Source organism: Camelus bactrianus, chromosome 1, assembly GCF_048773025.1.
Source record: "Camelus bactrianus isolate YW-2024 breed Bactrian camel chromosome 1, ASM4877302v1, whole genome shotgun sequence".
NCBI classification, from domain to species: Eukaryota; Metazoa; Chordata; class Mammalia; order Artiodactyla; family Camelidae; genus Camelus; species Camelus bactrianus.
Genome location: NC_133539.1, coordinates 9,853,053 through 9,871,805, shown reverse-complemented (window position 1 = coordinate 9,871,805; position 18,753 = coordinate 9,853,053). Strand labels below are relative to the sequence as shown.

Sequence of the window (18,753 nt, the reverse complement as noted above, 5' to 3'; positions counted from 1 at the left end):
GTTGCCCCAGTGGGTTTCCAACTGGCTCTCTTGAAAATTTTCTCCTCTGACCCCCATACTACGTGATGGAAAGGTCCACTCTCATCACTGGTCCCCACTGCGGCATCCTGGGTGTGCAGACAGCACAGGCACGGAGCCTTTCCCCACCTTGGAGATCCCATGACTCAACCTCCCAGAGTTGTCTTCCTCCCAGGACTCCTGTGCCTGCATGTCCGGTGGGAGGTGGTGCATGGGCTCGGGGTCCACGGACCCCATCATCCAGCCCCGCCCTGACTGTTGAGCCTTCCCTAACCAGACCTTCTGTCTATCATGTCTCTTCACCACCTCTCCAAGATTCTTGCATCAAGCTGAAACCACTGGTCATCACACCAGAATGCCCTCACCCCATCTTCCCCACCTCTGCCTGCCCACCTCACTCCTTCTTTCTCTGCCTTGGCCAGCTCCACTAACCTGCCATGTCTGAGCTCCTTGCTGAATCTTAGTTAACTAATTATACATAAGATGAGTGGGTGGAGACTGATGCACAGACAGTCTCATTAAGCTGTGAGCTGCTTGGGAGCCAGGCTCTAGTGCATGAAGACCTACATGGTAGCAGCACGAATAAGTAGCGATGGTACCGCCCTTTGTATCTTAAATTTGCATGATGCCCAGTCTTCCTGTCCTCTTAGAAACTGGAGGGCACACCTGCCTCGCATACTTGTGTGTCACCCAGGATGCTCGCTCATGGCCGTTACTCGGGAGGTTTCGGTGGCGGACCGTCCTGTGCTGCCCTCCTGTTGTTCCGCAGGCTCACTCCTTACCTCCCAGCTAGGCTGGAGGGAAAGGACGCATCCTGTGTCCAGTCTCCCACCGTGTGTGGCCTCGACCCCTGCACCAGCTGTGCTTGGGAAGGCACCACTGTTGAAAAGACAAATCCACGTGGGAAGACCCTAGAACAGGAAATGAGCTTATCAACCATAAGCCCTGTTACTCATCATTCGTATGCCGCCCTGAATACCACGTATTTATCTTGTATTTGGTTTTCTGTCTCCCCTCCACTAGAATGGAATCTCCATGAAAGCAGGGACCTGAGCACATCTCTGCGGTTGCTGAGGGTGAGCAGGAGATGCCCCGGGGCTCAGGTGGTCTCTTGTGTTCCAGCGGGGTCAGTTTGCCAAGTTAGGAGAGACTGCAGGCTGTCCTTAGACGCCTGTGAAGATAATTCCCTTGGGATGAGAAGTACACCCGCCCTTGTGGACCGCCCAGAGCTGGTTTGGTGACCAGAGTCTCCCATGGGCTGGGGCTGCCCCGGGACTGGTCAGCCAAGGTCATTTTCAGAGGAGACCCAGCTGCCTTGACCCAGTCTGGCTGCTGCCCGCCCCTGCCAGCCTCCGGCTCCAAGAACAGGAGTGTCCTCCCAACCAGGTCATCCAGGAATGGACTGGGAGAGCCATGGATGAGGACCACGCTCAGGCCCACCCTTTAAAAAGCTCATGGTTTCCTTGTGTGTCTTCACTTCCCAAGACAGCGAGAGCAAAGGTTTTATTCCTAATCAAAGAAGTCATCATATGTCTCTGGACTCCACTGTCCCATCTGTAAAATGAGGTCACTGGACAGAGTGACCTCTCAAGCTCCAGCCCTAGAGTTGGGGGTCAGGTGGTGGCAGTGGGGCCTCCAGGAAGAGAGCATCGGAGGTCCTCTGGGCCCTGGGGTGTGGCTGGCCTTGGAGGACGGCATTCTGTGGTTACGGCCATCACACCCCTTGGACAAGTTGCTTGAGTGACCCGCCTTGGGCTGGATTTGGTTCAGCAGCTGTGGCCACTGTCATCCTGCACGTGCCTGGACAGATCCAGTTTCTAAATTGCTCCCTTTTCACACCAAGTGCCTTGATTTCCAGGCAAGCTTCCCTCTCATGGCATGGCCCTCACTCGGCTCTGCGTCAGAACCACCTGGAAGCTTTGCAAATTACAGGCACCTGGGGTGCACCCCAGCCGGTCGGATCCGATTCGTCTGGGTTACAGCAAGGACACTGGGCTTTTTAAAAGCTCCTTAGGTGATTCTGATGTTCAGCCAAACTCGACGGCCGCGGCCCTCCTCCATCCTCCGCACGGCTGCCACGGTGATCCTCCTGAAATACAGCCAGACCTTCCCTTCCTCTGCAGCCGAAGATGACAATCCAGAGGCCTCGCTGCATTGCTCAGAACCTCCTTGACTGCGCTTCCCCACCTGTTAGGGGCTGAGTGTAAGTCCCCAAAACTCATGTGTTGAAGCCCTTACCCTTATTCCTCAGACCTCAGACTATGACTGTATTTGGAGATGGGGCCTTTAAAGAAGTTGTTAAGATGAGGCCATCAGGGTGGGCCCCATCTGATCTGACTGGTGTCCTGAATGAGAAGAGGAGGAGTGGGCACAAAGCATCCCTGGGGATGAGCACACGCGGGGGAAAGGCCGTGGGAGGACCCAGGGCGAAGACGGCCGGCCAAGCAGAGAGGCTTCACAAGAAGCCAGACCTGCTGACACATTGATCTTGGACTTCCAGCCTCCAGACCTGTGAGACAATAAGCTTCTGTGGTCCAAGCCGCCTAGGCTGTGGGACTTTGTTACAGCAGCCCGGCTGACTGATGCACCTCCCTTCGAGCCAGGCGAGAGGCACCGTGGTCAAGAATGAGAACTCCGGGGTCGGATTCCCTCTGCGCCTCATTAACTGAGGCTTTGGCATGTTACTTAACTTCTCTGTGCCTCAGTTTCCCTGTTGGTTCAATGAGATGAACAGCAGAAGCTACCACGTAGGATTATTGGTGAGGATGCCACGAGTCCATGAACTATGGTGCTTGGAACTTTGTGGCTCGAAGAAGCATTCAGTGTCAACTTGCCTTCCTCCCTGGGCCCCAGCATCTGCTTCTCTCTCTTCCTCACCTGCCTCCTGGCTCCGCCACTCCGTCCTTACCCCCCTTTTCTCTGACTGCTCCCTGCTTGGATCCCTCCCTCCTCCCCACCCTGACATTTGCCTGATGAAGTCCAACTCAAATTTGTCCTCCTCTGGAAAATATTCCCAGATCCATCTAGTCAGAACTACTGCCTCCTCCCTCATATTGCAATAAAAATGTGTTTGGACTTCTAACACCCAATACCCTGTGTTCCCAAAGAATTTATTTACAGTTGCCACTAACAACCCTAAAAATACTGTGGGATAGCGCACATTGAAAGCAGGAACTCAGAAAGAAAGAAAAATAAGGATAGAGACATAAACGGGGCCGGGAAGGAGCTAACAAATGCATACCATAGGGCATCGGACACAGCGCCAGGAATTCCAGCATCGCTTATAAAGCCAGGGTTGATATGTTTTTGATTTAAAAAAATTACTAACATTCTTTTTAAAAAAAAATTTTATTGAAGTGTAGTTGGTTTACAATGTTAGTTTCACGAACATTCTTATTTATGCAAAATGAAGAGATGACTTATTCCTGAGAATAATTTGATTTTTGCCACATCTCAACAGTCATTAAACTGCCTAGTGGCCCAGGTAGGCTGGGTTCCCCTTCTTGGGAGAAATGTAAGCATATCTGGAAACCACACTGGCAGTTTGCAGCTTCAGGGTTATGACTGAGTGCAGCTGAGTGGAAGTCCCTGGTGAGTCCCAGGACAGGCTGGAGAGGGTGCCAGGCTCACCAGGCAGCGCACAGGGGGTCTTTGGTGCCATCAGGTGGAACGTCCCCCACCTCTCACCACAGGCCTCCGCGCCCACCTGGCTTCTCTAACCACCCCCTAACAATCCAGTCTTAGGGATTTGCAACTCTGAGGTCTCGGAGACTGATGACAAGGTGCCTGGTGCCCTTTACGAGGTGACTGCAAATCGGCAAGGATGGTTTCCCACATTCAGGCCGAACTTGGAGTAGCCTCCTGTGTGGATGAGAGCTCCACAGGCCCCATTAATGTGTATCCTGCTGACCAGGGCCACTCAGCTGGAAGATTTGGGCTGAATGTCCCCAGAGACATCGGTAGATCCTTTCCCTCAAAGATGGAAAACCATCACCCAAGCTTCTGTATTGCCCTTTCCCATCCCTCCAGCATCACAACCCCTGTAATCGGCTTCCCACCTTATCTTCCACAGCATCTCTGCATTCACCTGGCATGCTGGCCCCACACCCCCAATCTAATGGCCCCATCCTCCCTGGCCACGTAGAAACCCAGCGCAGGGAGGACCAGGTCCTCGTAGAAGCTTCCTCCATCAGGATGGAGAGCATCAACTCCTCTGAGTTCCTGCAGCCTCCACCATGGGCACACACAGCCCGCAGGCCTGTTCTTTATTGCTTGCTATTGTGAATTTAATTTTCATGTCGAGTCTCCCCCACCGCCGTGAGTTTCCTGAGGACAAGGACATTATCTTGCTTATTTCTGTGTCTCTTGGACTTCAGGGAAAGTTAATGCATATTTATTGACCATCTTACAGTATATTTTGGCCCTTTCATAGCAGGAATGAGTCCTGTTTATTTGCTTTGCTCTGTGGCCAGCTTGCTGTGGGGCCTGGTTTGGTTTTAAAAATGATGGTCCCTGTTGGGAAAGGAAGTGGAATGATTGGGTGTATGGAGAGGGGCAACACTTGCTTTTTACTCTAAATATTCTGCATCTTTTGAACTGTTTATAGAAAGCATGTGTTCACGCATGATTTTTGTAATAAAGCAATTTATTTAGATTATGCTGTTCATATGTAGAGTGTCCCACTGAGGAGACAAGACTGGTCTTTTGGGGTAAGATTTTCCCCTGCTTTTCTCCAGTGGCCCAGACTCAGATCCTTGCAGAGGGACACCGTGGCTCTCTCTGTTCTGTAAATGTGTCTAACTATACAAAATTGTAAGAGACAGCACATAGATTAGGAATTTTATGTGGGTTGTAATTGGGGATCATTTTTAACTGCCTGAAGTCATTTGCAGTATTATTTCAGCTGCGAGTGGATTATAGTTAGTTATAAGAACCCCTCCATCCCACCGAGATGTCCATGAAATTTATTTGCCGTGTTTTACCCTCTCATTTTTCACTGGGAAAGGAAGCCAACAAACTGTGTTTATTCTGGTTCCCAAAGGAGAGAAACACCACGTCCCTCCACCCCTAAAGAAAGCTCTCTTATTTGAAATGTCTTTTCCATTTACCCTGCTCTGAATAATGGAGTTTTAAAACTCTCTTGTTTTTCTAAGTATTACATTTTCAAAGGAAGGATATTTTTGAGTTCAAAGCGCCGGTTTCAAGTCTTTAATAGTTCACTTGGTCTGGCATTCACCAGCAAGAATTTTTAAAACGGCATCCTATGGGGTCAGTTCAGTAGCTAAAAAGATGATTCCAAGCCAACATCATTGGCATATAATCCTGAGACGAATCTCCCCCACAAAATCTTTGTTTTTCATTATGTCCTGGGTGCTGGAGAGGCCACCTGGACCACCCCTCTGCCTCCAGGCAGGCTTTTAGGGGGGCCAACTTAGGATGGAATTTATTGGGGCAAGTAGCCCAGACTCACATAGCACTGCCTCCCAAACTTCTCAGCCTGCTGGGTCGACTGAACAAAAGCTGGCGCTGCCCAAACCTCCTCGTAATCCCCAACCCCCACGAGCAGGAGACTTTCAGTTCACCCTGAACTGGCCCTGGCACCTGGAATTGTTGGACCAATGGCCCACATCCATCCTGGACCTTCTGCAGTTGCTCTGGCTCTGAGCTTCTTCAAAACCACAGTGTGTAAATCTTGAAGACTCAGAAGAATGAACTTTTAAAGTCCCAAACAAGCCAGCTCCTGTCATCTTTCCTCACAGGTCCTTGTGTCCGGTTCCTTAGTCACTTTATGTGTCTCTGATCATGTGCACCATCCTTGTTGCAGAGTTGTCCACTTCTAGGAATGTCCCCGTTTCTCAGTGGGGTGCTATTGGCATTTGAGGTGGGCCTCTCTCGGTCCTGTGTATTGCAGGTCATCTAGAGTCCTGGCTCAGCCCACCAAATTCCAGCAGCCACCTCCAGTCATTACGACAGCCAAGAAGTCATTCTCAGCGTGGACATGGCGGGGGTGGGTGCAGTGCAAGCCTCAACCTGGTGGGGCGCAGTACCATCTTCAGCCTGTGGCGGTGAAGGTGGGGAGGGGGACGCGATACTGCCCCCAGCGGAGGACTCCAGGGTTCTTAGCTGTATGCTCTAGGGGGCTGGCACTTCTCTTCTTCCACCATGAATCTGCAGCGCACAGCACAGTTAGTGCCAGACTTGTGGTAGGACATCAGTAAATATTTGTCACATGAATGAATGAATGAGGTCTATGAACAAGCTTCAAGAGGGCCTGTGAACCCTATAAAATTGTGTGCAAAATGAGTGTGTATATTGTGTGCATTGTACACATATGTTTTCTGGGGCAAGAGTTTGTAGCATCCACCAGATTCTCCAAGGGAAATTGTGACCTATGGGGATGTTCGGAAGACTGATCCAACCAGTGTCCACTACTAGCCTGATGTTTGTGTACCTGCAAACGTCACTGCACAGTATTTGTGAGGTGAGTTTTAGAACTGCTTCTCTGTACCAATATTCTGATATCCCTGCAGAAAGGAATGTACTGAAAATTCCAGGGGAGACTTCCCTGAGTTCATACAAATCTCTAATGCAATGTATATTCTACCCTTTAACAAGAAATGGCCTTAGTCCTGGGCCTTTGGACTCACTAACAGGAAACTTTGGCAAGAATAGGGCAGGCATTTTCTGCCCGAACTCGAGAGTGTTTCCTGGGTGGCTTTCCAATGAAAGACAAAGAAACTGGGAACATCACTCAGCTTCCCGTCAACCCGGGCTCACGCAGCAGCTCAGCAGAGGCTGGGTCAGCCCAACCAGTGAGCAATCATGACTTGCTTCCTTCCTTGGAATTCACTGTCAACGCAACTGTTTTAATAAAACACAATCAACGCACTGAGACAGGATGGACAGCTGGGCCAAGCTGGTGACTGAGCCAAAGACCCAGTTTCCAGAAATGTCTGCAGACCTGCGTGAAGATTCATAGCCCTGAGGAATTACAGTTTGGCTGCACTGCAGTGGCTTTGAGTGAGGTCTCGGATGGATGGGTGTGGAGGGTGTTAACATAATGATGGCACATCCTTGATGCTTCCCCAGCATCCATCTGCCCATCCTGGGACTGTCCTGTCCCAGGAAGAGAAGCTACAGCATTCTAGAAAGGGCATTTAGCCAGGGGAGGGGACAAAACTGGAGGCTTAAAGCACCCCAGCTTGGAGTTAATCTCTGGCGCAGTGAAGCATTTACCAAGAAGCCTGTGATATCATTCACTCAGAGGGATCATTCTATTTGCAGAAGCTTCCAGCGTCTAGACTAGATCAGTCATGAGCCTAGAAACTCTCTCGGGGGAAGATGGAAACTCTGAGGAACCCCTGAGAGTTCAGAACAGGCGTCTCAAACTTTAGTATCCCTAAAAAGTCACCTGGAGAGCTTGTTAAACCACATTCCAGGCCCTGACTTCACATAGTCTATTCATCAGGGGCTGAGAATCTGCATTTCTAATAAGCTCCCAGTCTGGAGACCCCAGTCTAAGAACCACTGGTTTCCAGTAGGTGGTTTTGCTCTGTGCTCTATGGCGCCCCCTTGTGGGGAGAAGAAGGGATGAGAAAAGCAAATGAATGGGACTCAGAGCTCTCACCCCCACCTACATCCAAGACACCTCCCAGTCTACTTTACACATCTGGTTTTGGTGATTAAACAAAGAACCCCTGATAGAATGGACGGGGATGGAGGGCCCACTGTCTGGAAGAGGTGGGTCCAGGCCTGCATGAGAGGTGCTGCCTAGAGCCAAGCTTCCCCATCCCTCATTCCAGTGTGCCTGTGTCAGGGGGCAGCCTCTGCCTATAACCTGAAAACATTTGAGGCAAGCAAATCCCAAATATCCAGCTAAGGGAGCAGAGGCCAGCGCAGGTACCACCTCCTGTGCGTGCACCATTTCAGTCAGCAGAGCCCACTCCCTGGGTACCTGTGGCTGCAGTGGTGACTGGCTGTCTGCGCCTGGAGGGGTTTCCTGCCCACCTGCAGGGTTTTGAGTTAGCGTCTGGGTGCAGGGCAGCACCTGGTCCAAGAGAATTTGCCCATCACTGTCCGGATGTGCCCCACATCTGCCCTGGCCCCCGGCCCATCAGGATAACCACTTCATCCTCCAAAAACCAACCTCAGGGTAACTGTATGGCCTCCTGTAGCTCGGACCCACAGTAGTGATCTGGGGTAGAGCCTAGTTTCTGGGGTCAAAGTGTCGGGGTTTCATCTCGACTTCACTACCACCCAGCTGAGAGACCCTGGGTGAGGCAACCCCTCTAAGCCTCAGTTTCCCGTCTGTAACATGGAGAAAATTGTAGTATCCATGTGAGCATTAAACACAGCTGTCCGTGTACCACTCCTGGTACTGCACCTGTCATGGTGTGAACCCTCAGGAAATGTTGGCCAATTGTTACTAAGTCTTCTCTCTTAACACTATTTCAGTGGTTTTGATGAAGCTGGAGTGTTCTGTTTGTATTAGTTTCCTGGGGCTGCTGTAACAAAAGACCACAAACCGGGTGGCTTAAAACAGCAGACATATATTTGCTCATAGTTCTGGTGGGAAGACATCCAAAATCCAGGTTTTGTCAAGGTCACGTTCCTCTGAAGGCTTCCGGGGGGAATTTGCTCCACGCCTGTAGCTCCTGATGCTGCTGGCAATCCCTGGCGTTCCTTGGCTCACAGATGCGTCACTCTAATCTCTGCCTCTGTCGTCACACGGCATTCCTTCTGTCTTTCTCTGTCATCTTCTTATAAAAGGACACCAGTCATATTGGACTAGGGCCCACCCTAATTGACTATGACTTCATCTTAATTTGATTGCATCTGCAAAGACCTTTATTTCCAAGTAAGGTCACCTTCGCAGGTACCTAGGGTAGGACTTGGACATGTCTTTTTAAGGGACAGCATTCAACCCACAACACTGTCTGACTAGAGTGAGACCACAGGGCCCGGCAGCCGTGAGGACCCTGGGGGTCTTCCCTGTGAAGCTGGACAGGGCTTCCCCAGACCTGGACTAAACTGTCCTAATGGTTGTGTTTTGCAGGGTGTTCAGACTTACATCTCCTGGATATGTTGACCCCAACTGAGAGGAAGCGACAGGGATACATCCACGAGCTCATTGTCACGGAGGAGAACTACGTGAATGACCTGCAGCTGGTCACAGAGGTGAGGGCCACTGCGGGTGCCCAGGTTGAGTGGGGACAGGGCCCTGGCAGAGGGTGGGGTGGGGGAGGCTGTCAAGGAGGCCTGTGTCTGGATTCCCAGTGTGAGAAGCTTTCTGATGCATGGGACCATCTAGACGGTAAATCACATAGGAGAGTCTTACCCAAGAGAAGATGGTGATATTCTCATCCGTGGCCAACTCTGTGTCCAGGGATCTCTGCAGACGAAGGACAGATGATCCCATGAGGGGTGCACAGAAACAGACATGCGGGCTGTGCAGTGGGAGTCGGGCTCCACTCAGAGAACTTGCTGCTCGGCCACCAACTAGTTGATGCTGCAGAGGAAGTGCCATCACCTCCCTGGTCCTCAGGGGCGGCAGCATCTGAAAATGGCAGCCCCCTGGCTGATATCTTGATTATTCCTCGTGCTACGTATCACCCCCTCCCTCCAGAAAAATCTATTGCAGAGAATGAAGATGTTTCCTCCTGGGGTCCTGTGTGCCCTCCGTCCTAGATGATGCCTCGTTTTGTCTCTCCTTCCAGGGAGCTGTTGAAGGGCCTTGGGCACCTGGTCCAGAGGATGGGGAGATGCAGAGTTGGGAACCCTTGCTTTTCAGGAAGCATTTGGTCCACACATATGGGAGGCTGTCATATTAGGAAACCGGGGGTTGCAGAGCTGGACGTCAGAGTCACCCAACAGTTTACAAAGTACTGTGATAAGTTTGGGACCCCTCCCACCCACAGCAGGTGTGAAACCACCTCCTCTGATTGTCTTCACAACCGGGAGAGACATGGCTCGGGGACCCAGTGTTGCATGAGTACAGGAGGCAGGGTGGGCTGACAGCCCCCAAGGCCACCATTAACACTTAGGAAGCATTGGTGCAAAACAGTGCCCCTTTCTCAAGACACATGACTGTCACTAAAGATACAGTCTCGGGTGTCTAGGATATGAGTGTCACCCCCTTCGATGTGGCACCTTGTGCAGTGGCCAGGTGTGTGCCAGGATCAACATCAGCTACGGACTCATGAGACGAGGGCTCCCAGGGATCGGCCTCGGTCCAGCCAGTTTATTTTAAAGACAGGCTGTCCCCATCCCTAAGGAACCTTCCAAAGAACGCCTGGCCTCCAATGGCAGATGCGGCCTCTTTCTAGGCAGGGGCTCACCATGTGGGGCTCAGCTGAGATCTGTGATTTACTGCGAGTTGTTCCACCACCCAGAGATCAGGGGGGCTCCTTTATTTCCTGGAGTCCAGGAGAGGAGCCACGCCCACCCCTGAACTGGGCGTGCTCGTGCTGGCTCTGTCCCAGGCCCAGCCCAGGCTCAGGGCAGAGCAGTGGAGTCTGTTGCCCCAAGGCTGCTAGTTGGAGGCCCAGGTGCCTGGGCTGCTCCCCTGGAATTCCCAAGACTTGTCTGTGCAGCTGGGGGCAGGGATGCGGGAGCCACCCCCACCTCGTACCTCTCTCAGCCCCCCATTTCTCCACTGTGCCCCTTTCCTCACTGTGGCAGGTGAGAGCCTGAGTGCTTTTGTCCAGTTCCACCGCTGAATCCTGGTGGAGTTGAGGTCTGTCCTCCAGAATTTAGTGGGACTCCTGGTGAAACAGTGTGGACCTGATGGAACCCCCCCAACAACGTCCCCAGGCAGAGGGGGGACCACCTGCTTCAAAACTGCAGCTCCTGGGCCTCCCAGCAAAGCTGCAGATGCCTTGGTCCCTCCCATCGCTCTGAACAGATCAGTGTGTGCGTGTGTTTGAGTTTCAAGCTAACTGTTTGCTTTCTGAACTGCTTCGTTTTCTGCATCTGTAGATCTTTCAGAAACCCCTGATGGAGTCTGAGCTGCTGACAGAAAAAGAGGGTGCTATGATTTTTGTTAACTGGAAGGAGCTGATTATGTGTAATATCAAACTACTGAAGTAAGCCTCTCCTTGCTAATCCCCCGCCTCGCCTGCCCGCCGCCCTTACACACTAGCTCCTGCGTGGTCCTCCGTGTGCCCCTCTCTGCATGCGCCCTGTGTTCCTTCCTGCCGTTCTCCCTCATTTCCACTTACGAGCACCATCACTCTTTTTCACCCTGATGCTTTCTTTCTTGGAAATGCACCCCAAATTTTTCACCGAGGAGAATAAATTGCTCAGCATCCCAGTTCATGCTTTTACTGTGGTTCTAGAATGAACAGAGCTAGGCAGATCCTGGCTCTGGATCGCTGGCCAGCTCCAACCGGGGTGGGGACAGCCCCCTCCTCAGCCCCCAGCGCCTTCCCTCAGACTCAGGTTCCACTGGGGGATTACTGAGACTTTCTTGACTCCTGAAGACTGAAAACAGTGGAGCTGTTCACACCCACGGTCAGTGGCAGTTCTCAGGATCCTCCCCTGAGAAGCTGGCCTGGAGCAGTAGATATTTTATGCCTTTTTAAGTTTTCTGAGGCAGCTGATGGGCCAGGAGTCAAGAGACCTGGGTTTGGGGCCCAATTCACTGCCCATCCTGTTTCCCCACCTATAAAATGAAGGGATTGGACTACATCCTCACAAAGGCCTTTCCAGTTCTTAAAAACAAAAGAGCAAACAAACAAACAAAAAAAAACCCCAAAATAAAACCCCTTCAATTCCATGTCCAGCAGGCCCTCAGTATCACATCTCTTGCTAGAGATGAAGTCCATGGTGATACTGGGAGCTGGGGAAGCTCAGGCCCAGTGAACTTGCGTCCATCCCTCATCTCTGGGTCCATGTAACTGGGAAGCAGCTATTTCCTAAATGTGGTCCCTGCGTTTTTATAAAGCAATTTCAGGTCCTCACTTTCCGGAGTGTGTTTGGGAGTGGAGGAAGGGATGGAGAGAGAGGTTCAGAGCAATGGATGAGAAGAAAAAATATAATGTCTTCTCTCTGTGTGTTCTAGAAGGCAAGTACTCAAAGATGACCCCAGTGAGGGTGTGTAGAGAAGGTATTTCTGTTATTCACCCTGGGGTGAAGCGATCACCCCACTCTTGCCGTGGAGAGAGGCTGTCTTGTCCTGGGGGCTATTGGGTTAGTTAAGCCTGAACCTACAAGTACTAAACCTAAAGTGTTGGAGAAACTTGTTTTAAAACAAACGCAAAGCTTTTCTGTTCAAAATATCCCTGCAAGTAAAAACTGCTCTCCTTGGGCGTCTACGTGGGGCGTGGGGAGGCGGGAGATGTCTGATGTCCCTGAGCGCCCCGCCCAGCCCCGCGCTGTGAGGACTGGCCGGAGGTAAACTGCGCTGCTGGCTCCCTGTACCTTTCCGTTGTCTTCGCACTCTTAACCCTCCCTGCTGCTCCTGTCCGGGAAGCAGAAGCCCCTTTCTTGAGCTCTGTCGGGGCCAGGCCTGCGTGCCCCTTCCTCCCATTAGCTCTGATGTAATCCACGGCCCTGGAAGTAGGAATTGAGAGCGCATTTGCAGCTGCGGAAACAAGGCTCAGAGAAGTTGAGTGACTTGTCTAAAGTAACAAAGAAAGTGATCGGAGCCCCGGGCTGCTCTGTGGCTGATGCCCAGGGTCCCGCTAGGGGTTCCGCCCTGTTCTGCTCCCCCCACTATCCCCAATGGAAAGAAGGTGGCAGACGTCTCAAGTTTCTATCCGGGCTCCAGTGCCTTCTAACTTGTTTTGGGCAGTTACCTTGGGCAGATAACTCTCTAGCCCTTTGTTTTAGAACCTGTAAAATGGCCGTCATGGCACCTGCCTTGTCTAGCGTGCAGGGTCATTCGGATCTGTAAGGAGATCAGGTGTACAGCGGGCAGCTGTCAATCACAAAGGACACGGGCACCGCCCCTCTCCCATCATAGGGTCCTAGTGCTCCGCCCCTTCGATCTGATTGGTTAGTTTGGCTGATCTTTTCATCTGCCAGATAAAATATGTAGTTGGGGCCTTCTGGGGACTAGATTTCTTTATTCCTTTCTTTTCTTTATTCCTTTCTTTTCTTTATTCCTTTCTTTTCTTTATTCCTTTCTTCCTTCCTCCCTCCCTCCCTCCCTCCCTCTCTCTCTCTCTCTTTCTTTCTTTCTTTCTTTCTTTCTTTCTTTCTTTCTTTCTTTCTTTCTTTCTTTCTTTCTTTCTTTCTTTCTTTCTTTCTTTTCTTTCTTTCTTTCTCTTTCTTTTTCTTTTTCTTTTCAACATATTATGAAAATTTTCAACCAGAAAATTTTTCTTTCCAGAAAAACGGAAAAAATTGTATGGTGAGTGCCCATATTGTAGATTATACAATTTTGCTACATAGGCTCCATTTCTTCGTGCAAAGACTAACCTCAACGACGGGAAGATACAGGGCTCCTGGCATGCTGGAAGAGGGAGGCACTTGTGGAGGGAAAGAATTTAAGGCAGCTCTCCCTGGAAGGCCACAGTGGGCAGCCATACACCTGCCACTCCTGATCCAGGGGCCAGTGACTCCTTGTACTTACAGGGGACACAGGATTTATTAAACAGATAAAAAAGAAATAAATAAAAGAAACATAAAAGGGCACATGAACTTCCTACTAATGCTGTCTCTAGTTGGGGGTTAGAATGGATGGTTGACTCTCTTACCTGGGAGAAGAGAGCTGAGAAACTTGCTTTTAATAAGCAGAGTAGGGCAGAAGGATTTAGGACCTTTTAAAATTAAGAGCTAGGGGCAGCTGTTAGAAGTGATAACAGAAGGAATGCAGAAATGAGACTGGGCCCCGCAAACCCAGGTGCTGGCAGTGGTTTTTTCTTTTCTTTTTAAAATTAAGATCTTTTTCTGCCTCCTTGCTTGAAAAAGAAAAAGAAAAAGAAAAAAAGAAATGAAAAACCTCAAAAAAAAAACCAAGAGACCTTTTCTTAAGTATAAACTATCTGCCTTACTTTGTTTTTAACTTAAGAAGAATAGACACAATTTTATTTTAAGCAGAAAAACAAAGAAAAATAAAAAGTAAAAAATATCTTGGGGGGTAAAGTCAGGGTGAGAGAAGGAAGAAAGAAAGGGGCTTTGGCTGGGAGTGGGAAGGGTGAGAGGGAAGGATGGTGAGCCGAGGAATGAAGAGGAAAGACAGCAGAGAGGGAAGAGCAGAGGGGCGGTGGAAACTGGAAGGAGAGAAACTTGCCCGGAGTGAGGATGGGGAGGATGCCAGAGTGGTGGAGGTGGGGCGGGGCGGGGCGTGGAGTCAGACCCCCTGGGTTCCCAGGCTGCCTCTGTCACTGTGTGACTCTGGCCAGGCCATACTCGATTTCCTGTGCCTTGGTTTCCCCAACAGTCAATAGGGATAATAAATAATACACGTTTAAAAAAAGTGCTTGACACACAGGACACATTCATAAATACCGGCTCTTGTGACCGTCACCTGATCTGTGGACTTCAGGGGGTTAGGGGCATGTATTCACTCAGCAAACCTTGAGTGCTCTGATGTGTTCATTAGCTGATTGATTATTACCACAGTTCAAGGTCCTAAATCTGTAGACCTTTAATTAGGTTACAAATCAGCTCACCAAAGGGTGGGGCTGTGTCGACAGCAACATAGTCATGTTATCCCTGAACCTAGAGACACCCCGTTTCAACCCATTCAAGCCCAGTCCTCAAAAGCCTCACCTGTGCAGTAAAACATCCCAAAAGCTGAACCTAACAGGCGCCTGGTCCATAGCAGGGGACTGATTTTAGGTCTACCTCCTGGTTGGACCACTCAAGTCTACAGTGTGGACCTCCAGAACCCAGGAACTGGTTTAACTTCCTCATGACAGTGATGATCTGTGTGTGGTCTTTTTTCTTTTCCCTTTTTCTTGTCACCCTATCATTAAAAAAAAAAAAAAAAAAAGGAGAGAGTGGGTAGTGAAAGTACTTTTATCCTTGCATAGAGATTGTGTTGCTCCTCACTAGAAAATATGGAATGATGGAATTTCCTCCTGTTTCCATCCATAGCAAGTTTGTAACATGGTTATTCAGAGCTCTCGTTCCCCAGAATTGGTGGCAGCAACACCCTTGAGCAAATTTCTACAAAGGAGATGTTTTACACTGGCCCCTGCAGTGGGCAGTGGCCACCTGGCCATCCTGGGGGTACCAGGTACCATTCTGCACACCCCAAGTATGCAGTGCTGACAACACCTCTCCCTGCAAGGGCATAGGTGGAATCGCTAATTGTTCAGACCATATAATGTGTTGTCCCTAAAGTTTCTCTCCTTGGCTTGCCTGATCGGTTCCAAAGATCTTTTTCTTTGACCACAAATGTGGAAGAAAGAAAATAAAGTGATCTGAAGTTTTTAGAGCCTAATACTAAGATTGCAGAGTTTCCTTAGAATTATTTAACCCTACCCATGACCATGAAGGCAGCCAAAAGGATTCACAGTGACATCCTCCCAGCCTTATGTTAAAATCTGTATCATTCCATCCCTTCCTTCCTTCCATCCATCCATCCATCCATCATCTGTAATCACTAGGGTAGGCAGAACACACCCACAGCCTCATAGGTTGTCATCCTGCCCTCATAGTACATTGCTATCCCTTCTTGGCTTCCAGGATATAAATTGTTTGGATCCATGGACCTATTATCATATGAATAGACCTCTCTCTTCAGAACTCCTCTTAATCCAGTCCATTTCAAATTAGCCACAGCCAGGAAGCAGTGAACGGCATGGAGGGTTCAGACAATCATTTATACCTGGCTTTCGTGAACACAAAGGAATTATTTTCCTGTGGCAGTTGATTTACCCTCTTAATTATATTTTGTTTAGTCTGAAAATGAGCCTGCATGGCCCCTGGCAACAGGAGCTTCCCTTGGGCAGCACTGGCCCTGGAAACAGATTCAGTGCTGGGGTCCTACCAACCTGGATGGTTACTCCATAAAGCAAGACAGCCACACAGGAGCCCTGTCTGAGTTATTTAAAAAAGGAGCCCATATATTTCCAGAAAAAAGAAGAAAAATTGTTTTTTATGCTGACTTGTTCAGCAGAGTTTTTGTTTTGTTTTGTTTTTCTAAGTTTTTCTTTCTAAGAGCCAGCAAACAGCCATCAGGTCAAAGAAAGATGCCCCAGTGAGACCTCTCTGTAGCGCTAGACTCATCGCTTGTTCTGTTCCTTGTCGCCCACATAGACCCTGTAGTGGCCCTGGGTTTGTGCCCCTCACACACATTCTGTTTCTGTCCCACCTGGAAGTGCTCCGTGTCACTGTCGGAGAGCGCGAAGGCAGGGGGGCTCACTTCTCGTGTTTCCGCGCAGAGCGCTGAGAGTGCGCAAGAAGATGTCCGGGGAGAGGATGCCGGTGAAGATGATCGGGGACATCCTGACAGCGCAGCTGCCGCACATGCAGCCCTACATCCGCTTCTGCAGCTGCCAGCTCAACGGGGCTGCCCTGATCCAGCAGAAGACAGACGAGGCCCCGGACTTCAAGGAGTTTGTCAAAGTAAGGAGCCCAGGCTGAGCTGAGTCCCTGCGAGGGGCTGGCTCGCACATCTGCAGTACGTTCCTGCTGCAGGCCAACAAGGGCCGAGATCTTCGCTGAAAAACGGGAGGCTGGCCCTCACTGGCGAGTGTGGCTGAGACCAAGGGGGTGGGCTTGGAGAGGAGGGGCCAGCCGTGGCCTGGAAGCTCTGATCCATTGTCCAGGTGTGGAGTGGTGTTATCTGGATACTGGTTTAAATCCTCCACCTCATTTGTCAGGCTCAGGAGGGCTGGTGGGTCTCAGGTTTCCTATTGTGTTTAATCCAAGCATCCTCACTTCCTTTGCTGGTCTCTGCCCGTCACCTGCAAAGGAAACAGTCAATGTAGCAGCAATATTGATGGACCCTTGGTTTTTCTCTAAGTTGGTTCTTTCTGATGGGCTCAAACTCTGGGAAGGCTGTGGGGTTGAGTGTGGGATGCCAGGACCTCTGCCTTGGAGGATAACGAGGGTCTGGAGAGCCATGTGTCCACCAAGGGACATCTGAGGTAGGTGGGCCTCATGTTGCTGGAGTTCCCAGACGCTGAGCCTGCTGCCCTGGGACTTGGCCTTGGCCGGGATGGGCCCTTGCTGGCCGTCATGTCTGTGGAATCATCACTGTGAGCTGAAAGTCCCGTCCCTTCTTGGCCGCAGCATCTCGTGTTTTTTCTTTCTCCCCATTTCTCAATATTAAATGCCTTGATTTTCCATCCAATGAATGGGGCATCTGAAGTCATTCTAAGGGGAGAAATCTGGCTGAGAAGTAGGCCTAGGGTGGGCTGGAGACTGGAGAGCTGGGCTACTGGGTGCCACAGGCCACCTGGGATTCCAGCCAAGGGCTGGGTCCTCCCTGGGTGCAGGCAGGATGAGTTCATCCCTGGATGCACTTGAACTTCAGGGAGATGCTGACCCCAGCCCAGGGAGGGGCCTTGTTACCCCTCCCCTGCTCGCCCCTCCCCTCATTACCTCTCCCTGCCTCGTCCCTGCGGGACTCTGACCTGCTTTTGCCAGCTGCGAAATGTTCCTGGAATAATGGTGTCCATAGCTGGAGCCGGTTCAGGCGCGGACAGGCCCCAGGGCTTGGGGCCCAGGTCATGGCATTAAACCCGTTCCTAAGGAGTTAAACCTGACTGTCACCATATAACCCCTGTGACTTGTAGCCGGGGTCACCTTCTTGGGGTAGAAGGGCTCTTGCCCTCCAGTGAGGATGACAAAAGTGGCGGAAAGAAAGAGAGAGGGAGTCCAGGGTGGAGACAAACACATGGCCCTCACGTCTCAGCTTTGCTGTCCCTGCCCTGCCTGGGGCTCCCTCCGGCAGATGCAGACTTTGCCCGAAACAGACAGTGACATTCGACCCTTCCAGCATCTCTGAGACTCATGGGGAATTTTTATTCTGACCCTATAGTCTTGTGACTCCTTGTTCCTGGGACTGCTGTAAAGTTTCGGCAGATATCCAGAGGAAAGATTTTCTGTGCACCTAGAATCTCATTTCTGGAAGTAAGGAAGCACGTGTCCTGGGAGCAGGGGTTAATCCTGTGGCTGAGTCACATCCGCGGGCAGCTCCCACCCTCCATCTGGAGCGAGCTTCCTCCTGGCCCAGGATAGCGGTCCAGCCCTTCCAGCTCCAGGCTCCTCAGTTGTTGTCCAGATAAATGACGTGATGATGTGACGGGTGGGAGCCCCTAAATAACGTTGTTGCTGAATGGATTTTGCAAATGTCTTAACTACACTAAACAAAACAAAACACACTGTCCTTTCAGAGACTGGCCATGGACCCTCGCTGTAAGGGGATGCCACTCTCTAGTTTTATACTGAAGCCTATGCAACGGGTAACAAGATACCCACTGATCATTAAAAATGTAAGTACCTGTCTTGCCTTTTCAAGCAGAGAAATGCTTTCTCAGCAGGTCAGGGATCCTGGGTCATGGGCAGGCTCCCCCACCAACACACCTGGTGTCTGTTGTGTAGAAATCATATACCAACAGGCTGTGGGAGGCATCTGCTTGCTAACTCAGAAAGAAAAGCTGGTTTATCATGAAAAGAGTTAGTGACACACAGCCTTCAGCTGTGTGACCAAGCGGCTTCCACTGTATAGGCTGGACCATGAGAGCTCAGTTCTTTTCCTAATACAGGTGTAGTGTCTTCTAAAATTTTTTAATTTTATTTTTTTGGAGGGGAGTAATTAGGTTTTTAAAAATT

At 50.5% G+C, this 18,753-nt stretch overlaps 1 protein-coding gene across 1 annotated transcript in view; it reads left to right on the top strand.

Moving 5' to 3' along the window:
- The window catches only part of ITSN1 (intersectin 1), a 189,631-nt gene that overhangs the window by 150,003 nt on the left and 20,875 nt on the right, over positions 1-18,753 (top strand). The window contains exons 29-32 of the mRNA XM_074360306.1: positions 9,074-9,195; positions 10,996-11,102; positions 16,356-16,539; positions 18,315-18,413. Of these exons, the coding sequence (XP_074216407.1) occupies positions 9,074-9,195; positions 10,996-11,102; positions 16,356-16,539; positions 18,315-18,413 (512 nt within the window). The remainder of the gene's footprint in view (positions 1-9,073; positions 9,196-10,995; positions 11,103-16,355; positions 16,540-18,314; positions 18,414-18,753) is intronic.